Genomic DNA, 6,044 nt, shown 5'->3' with positions numbered 1-6,044 from the left:
ATTTTAAACCTGTTAACAAAACTGTTAATAACAGCGCTGATTACAAATGGTGCAAGATGTTAATGGTACAAAATGATAATGGTACAAAATGCGTATGTTTTATTATTATTTCTTTAATTTTTTTCATTCTTACAAGCTTAATTAATTAATTGTGTGATTGCGACAAGAAAGAATATGGCAGCATAGTTCGCTACCAACAAATCACACAGTGGTTTCTTTTACAATAATTATATTTTATTTTTGTTGGTACTAATAAACTGTTAAGTACGGAAAATGCTTATTTGGTATATTTCGACCTTTATCCAAGCAGCAAACAACTCTTTATATCCACAGTACTGGTACAAATATAAGTAAAAGCATTATAAATTCTATATTTCCATAAAAAAAATCCAAGCAGTTTTTGGGGAATAATAATCCCGTTTATTTTAGCTAAATATGAAAACAGTAGCAAGTTTAAAAACTTGCGCCTGTGCTCTAGAAAAATGCAAACACCCTCCGCAGTGTAACAGCTGCTAATAAAGAAGCCAGTATTTTTTTGGTAAATTTGCCAGAAAAGAAACTGCGGTCACTCTATTAAGCTCATAACAAATTGTAGTATGTAGCAGTTGCTGCCCGGCAAGTGCGTGTCAGAGATTAGCAGGTTTCTTTTGCTCTCCCAACACACACACTCGATCTCGCTCTCGAAATCAGCGGCGCCGTGCAGCATGCTGATTAACTAACAAGCTCCAAATTATAAGATAAAACATTAATCAATTGAATTAAACAATTGATGAATGCATTAAGTGCGGCTGCCCGAACGTGAATTAAGTCACAACTTGAAGCGCGAAGCATCCTCCAAGTTAATTGTGGAACGAATGTTGCGCAACCCGTCGTCGCTCTGCTACCCGCGTGCTAACTCAACAACAACAATAACAACCTCAACAACAACACTGTCAACACTATCACGCCATCAAAGACGCAAACGCCACTGATAAGCAGAGCAGTAACAATGAAGAAACGTTCCAATTCACGCGGCACGCCAACTGGCGGTGAAGTTGCAAGTTCAAGTGGCGACCAGAATGTGGCATCCACCAAGTACAAATCGGGGGCATCAAGTGCGCCGGCAACGCCAACGAAACGCAGCGGTAGCAACAACGGTGGCAAGAATGGCAACAACAAACACAAAGAGGAAATCGCACAGACTTTTGTCATTGTCAACGAGAGGCCCGTGGATGACATTTCCTTGGATTTCTTCTATAAGCCGCATACCATCACCTTGTTGGCCGTCTCCGTTTTAGCCGTGATGTACACGGCTTTTGTCAGGTGAGCAAATTGCGAAAATTCAACTTGAAGATTTGTGGCGCCACTCTGCTGCAGCGATATCGATCTTTCTATTTTTGTCCACTTGGTGGGAGCCAAGAAGGGTGTTAAAAACATTCAACAATAACATTAACTTGACCCAAACGCACGTCAAAACTGTTTTACAAAAAATTCAACGCGAAAATAGACAAAATTAACAACAACAACAACAACAACAATAAAACGAAAGTGAAACAATTGTTGCGCTCTCCTCGTTCGACATGTGTCAAGTCAACCTTGGTGTTGATTTTTTAAGCATTTTCGAATTAAGCACCGCAAGTGTCATGATTAGAATGCTAGTGATGCGCTCGTGACACGACTTGTTAATAATAGTTTCAAAGTATCCAAGCTCATGTTTTCTAATTGGTATTCCATTCTTGAAAACTCTTTATTAATGCTTAGTGATAACAGCGTGACACGATTGTTTTTATAATGCGATAGTTATAATATAATGTATCGAATTGTCCTTCTTAATCACTGCTTTTACTAGCGCTTTCAATATTTAAAATAAATTCATATCTATAAAATTTATTCATATAAGATATCCGCATATGACAAATTAGCACGTGAAACGATTTTTTAATTAATGATAACTGGCAAAACATTCAAATTTTAACACATATAATTTAAATTACATTTTCGGATTGCGCTACTTACGATGACTAAGAGTACAATTTTGAAGATGATTCACAAATTCAACAATAAGAAAGAATTATCATGAGCGAAAGCTTGATATGGATACGTGTCCCAATGCACCAATGAAAATATCAAGAGAACGAATAAATTTTCCAAGTCATCCATTGAAAATTAATAATTAAAAGCCAAAGATTGCATAAAGCTTTCGTGTAGTCTAAGCGGTTAAACTACGAATGAACTTTATTTCATTAGAAATACATATATTTAAAATAGTAAATATTGATTAGGTATTCTCTGTCTTGAATATGCCATTAAAATATGGAACATAATTAAATGTTTAATTCATTAACATTTATATTATGGAATAGAATTATAATAAATCCCTTGGAACAACAACTTTAAAAACTGTAGATTAAATTATTGCCCAATTCTTACAAGAGAATTTTAAAGTACATTTATAATTTTGTAATTTTAACATAGATTACACAGCCATTCTAGTCACACTTAAGTTTCAAATAAAAACCGAATTAGATGCTGTTTCTTAAGCGCTTGCCCCACTAAAGAAAGACTCGTGCCACTTCGCTTCGCATCTCATCGAATTTCAACTCTTAAGCATCGGATCGTGTCACGACCCCACGGAATAGAATTATCTCTAGGATAGAGTGCGCGTGTTGTGCGTTGCCAAATGTGTCGACAGCGCGAAGGCATCATTGAGCACTATTGAGGAGACTCCTCCTCCTCTCAGGGTTTCGCAATCGAATCTCAGATTTGTTTTTATCAAGTATACGCACGCATAATCGTTTCAATTTTGATGAAAGGTCACTCAACCCGTACACGAGCGTGTAGCAAAGTCAAAGTCCAAAAAGAGATTAGCGAAGCAAATGGAAAATACAACAACTACGCTTGGCAGATTGATTGAATTGTGTACACATTATTATTACATTTGCAGGAACGAGGCCAACTTGGATGACAACCTGTGGGCGGGACTCTTGTGCATTGTATTCTTCTTTCTGATCGTTTCCGTAATTGCATTTCCAAATGGACCCTTCACACGTCCACATCCGGCCGTTTGGCGGATCCTATTTGGCTGTTCCGTCCTCTATCTGCTCACGCTACAGTTTCTCATGTTCCAAAACTATTCAACCATACGCAACATATTCTATTGGCTTGATCCCAAGCTGAAGAACTTTCACATAGACATGGAGAAGGTAAGTACAATATACTACTATATAGTAATTGAATCTATATCTTAACTATTTAATCCATTTTCAGGAATATGGCGTCAATTGCTCAGACATTAGCTGGGATCGTGTCAAGGGCCATTTGGATGTCTTTGCCTGGGGACACTTTCTTGGCTGGGCTTTTAAAGCTATTCTCATCCGTCACATGGGCATCTTGTGGGCCATCTCAGTGATGTGGGAAATTACGGAAATCACCTTCGCCCACTTGTTGCCCAATTTCATTGAATGTTGGTGGGATGCTCTTATTCTGGATGTGATTATTTGCAATGGTCTTGGCATTTGGATGGGCCTGAAGATCTGCAAGATACTCGAAATGCGTGAATACAAATGGGCGAGCATTAAGGACATCTCGACGACAACGGGCAAAATCAAGCGTGCCATGCTACAGTTTACACCAGAGAGTTGGTCGGCCATTCGTTGGTTGGATCCCAAGTCGACGGCCATGAGATTTGCGGCTGTTATACAGTTGGTCATCTTCTGGCAGGTCACCGAACTGAATACGTTCTTCCTGAAGCATATATTCGAAATGCCGCCCGATCATTTCATTGTGATTGGTCGTTTAATATTCATTGGTCTGTTTGTGGCGCCTTCAGTTAGGTGAGTTGAGTTGCTTCTTCAATTGATTTAATTGAATTGTTAATAAACACGGTTTCGTTTCTTGTAGGCAATATTACGTATACGTCACCGACACGCGCTGCAAACGCGTCGGCACCCAGTGTTGGGTTTACGGCGCCATTATGGTCTCCGAGGCTATTCTGTGCATCAAGAATGGCAAGGAGTTGTTTGAGCGCACGCAAGCCATCAACATTGTGCTCTGGCTGACCGTGCAGGTGCTAATATCGGTGGCCTTTGTCTACGTTGCCGTCCTCTGGCAGGTAAAGGTCTCCCCCATATTACTTTCCTATTCATAATAAATAATAAACGCTTTTTATTTTGCAGCAACGACAGCTGAAAAAAGCTTCAACACCCACAAAGAAGCAAGGAGATAGCGCAGCGAATTCACCAACTAAAGGTATAGCTAGCACATTGTAAAGAACGCGTTCTCTCAAATGTGAATTTTGTTCTCTTTACGTTTTTGCATTGGCATTCTATTACTGTTTCTCTACCTCTCTCGTGTTCTCTGCGATCATTTCACACTCATTTTGAATGTTTTCTTTCCACACACTCTCTTTTTTGGAATTGCATTCGATGTGTTAAGCACAACAAACAATAGAAGGCCCTAGCACAACGCACTACGATATTAAAATCAAAATTGTCTAATAGTTTTTCAAACTTATGATTTGTCTTACAACGTTTTTCGTTTCTCTTTCTTTTTTCCCATTATTTTTCTTTTAGGTAAATTGTCGCCGGCAAAAGAGAAGAAAATCAAATGAGGCCATTTAAGCAAACCAAAAAAAGAATCATAATACTAAAACTAGTTGGGAAAAATACAAAACAGAAAAAAACAGCAAGTAAGAACAACTTAAAACAGATGCAAGAGAAATAAAAGGCAACTCTATTACAATGTAAACTGTACATACAATTTATGCAAAACTGTACTGATTAAATTAAATTTATATTGTGTATGTATAAATGATATTAAAACCAACGAAACATTTGTTAATAAGCTGATTGTGTCTAAGACCTAGTATCTAGATTAATACAATTTTCTTTCTTGTTCTTTTTTTGTTTTCTTTTTTGCAAATGTAAGAAATAGAAAAAACTTAACAACTACATAAGCAAATCATTAATAATAATACAGAATATTAAGACGGTTAATTACAATTTGAATTTGATTGCTGCATGATGATGTAAATGTAAATTGGCTAAACTAAATCAAACCTCGAAACATGCCGAGACTGTGCTTCGAACCGCATCTCGTGCATAGGGTATATAAGATAGCGAATACCATGTCATGGCCAGGGATTGTATGATAATGAATATAAGCGTAAGTCCGGCTTTTTTCAACTAAATGGAATAAACAGAAAAACAGAAACATAAAACATGTGAATGTACAAATGAAAATAATTTATAATGGTAGCAATACAATTGCTTTTAAATATTTTTTTTTACCACTATAGCCGATATGAAAGTCATGACTATTGCCACAATAACAATGCTGGTGGCAATCAGACGCGTCTCTGCAAACATTTTCTTAATTTGCTTAAAGGGTCCCATGAGAAAACACGTGCTGTAATATAAGTAATATATAGATACAATTAGCCGGCATATGTGAAATGACGATTGTAAACTCACCTGGCCATGGACACCACATTTCCTATCGTATAGAAGACGGCAAAGACGACGATTCCGCGATGCAGAAAAAGGGCTATGGAGCCCAGAAAAGATAACAGTATGCCCAAGACGAAGCATATACAGAAGGCTTTTATGCGAGTGCTCCAGCTGAGCGTTGACATATCATTAATCTGTGGTTTATAATAAACAAGAACAATAAAAATGTACACGTTTGATAAAGCGATAAAGTGAGTCACATTTGCAGCAAGTCGTGTGATCAGAGGCACAGGGGAATGACTATTAACCAAACGACTTTTGTATTATTAGAAAATGCATAATAATACTGAATATTAATTAAAGCCATAAGTGGAGATATTCATAAGGTTTCCTCCTCCTCACTCACCTGAGTGATGATGCTGCTCTCCTCTTCAGGCGTTGGCTCATCGCCACTTAACACTCGGCGTAGCTTGTCCATGGCTGTAAATAATCTGATTAATGTAGCTTAGAATGTACTGCAACAATGACTGCGATTGTGTTTTATTTAATTTAGCTAACAAAAAAAACACAGTGAAGAGAAACACAAAAACAAGATCGGAATGTTGCAGCAGCGTGACC

At 37.6% G+C, this 6,044-nt stretch overlaps 2 protein-coding genes across 2 annotated transcripts; one reads left to right on the top strand and one right to left on the bottom strand.

Annotated features, from left to right (window-relative positions):
• The first annotated feature begins 592 nt into the window (after nucleotides 1–592).
• Nucleotides 593–5,504, top strand: LOC117571148 (phosphatidylserine synthase). The gene is made up of 6 exons (XM_034253152.2): nucleotides 593–1,302; nucleotides 2,924–3,182; nucleotides 3,247–3,812; nucleotides 3,880–4,090; nucleotides 4,155–4,227; nucleotides 4,551–5,504. Exons 1-6 carry the CDS (start codon nucleotides 989–991, stop codon nucleotides 4,586–4,588), a joined length of 1,461 nt encoding a protein of 486 aa, XP_034109043.1. The 5' UTR covers nucleotides 593–988; the 3' UTR covers nucleotides 4,589–5,504.
• LOC117571151 (vesicle transport protein SFT2A) lies at nucleotides 4,714–6,036 on the bottom strand. Its single transcript, XM_034253158.2, has 4 exons — nucleotides 5,833–6,036; nucleotides 5,451–5,620; nucleotides 5,268–5,385; nucleotides 4,714–5,162 (listed from the first exon to the last, which is right to left on the bottom strand). Exons 1-4 carry the CDS (start codon nucleotides 5,902–5,904, stop codon nucleotides 5,031–5,033), a joined length of 492 nt encoding a protein of 163 aa, XP_034109049.1. The 5' UTR covers nucleotides 5,905–6,036; the 3' UTR covers nucleotides 4,714–5,030.
• Nucleotides 6,037–6,044: the final 8 nt, after the last annotated feature.

Source organism: Drosophila albomicans, chromosome 3, assembly GCF_009650485.2.
Source record: "Drosophila albomicans strain 15112-1751.03 chromosome 3, ASM965048v2, whole genome shotgun sequence".
Taxonomy (NCBI): domain Eukaryota; kingdom Metazoa; phylum Arthropoda; class Insecta; order Diptera; family Drosophilidae; genus Drosophila; species Drosophila albomicans.
The sequence above is the reverse complement of the archived record's forward strand: the minus strand, read 5'-3'. Positions and strand labels throughout refer to the sequence as shown.

What these genes read in the sequence shown, in the direction of transcription:
- LOC117571148 (XM_034253152.2), top strand. Translation starts at nt 989, where the DNA reads ATGAAGAAACGTTCCAATTCACGCGGCACGCCAACTGGCGGTGAAGTT. An exon ending in ACGTTGCCGTCCTCTGGCAG is followed by an intron (nt 4,091 to 4,154) that starts GTAAAGGTCTCC and finishes TTTATTTTGCAG; the next exon opens with CAACGACAGCTGAAAAAAGC. An exon ending in AGCGAATTCACCAACTAAAG is followed by an intron (nt 4,228 to 4,550) that starts GTATAGCTAGCA and finishes TTTTTCTTTTAG; the next exon opens with GTAAATTGTCGCCGGCAAAA.
- LOC117571151 (XM_034253158.2), bottom strand. Translation starts at nt 5,904, where the DNA reads ATGGACAAGCTACGCCGAGTGTTAAGTGGCGATGAGCCAACGCCTGAA. An exon ending in AGAGCAGCATCATCACTCAG is followed by an intron (nt 5,621 to 5,832) that starts GTGAGTGAGGAG and finishes TATAAACCACAG; the next exon opens with ATTAATGATATGTCAACGCT. An exon ending in AATGTGGTGTCCATGGCCAG is followed by an intron (nt 5,386 to 5,450) that starts GTGAGTTTACAA and finishes CTTATATTACAG; the next exon opens with CACGTGTTTTCTCATGGGAC.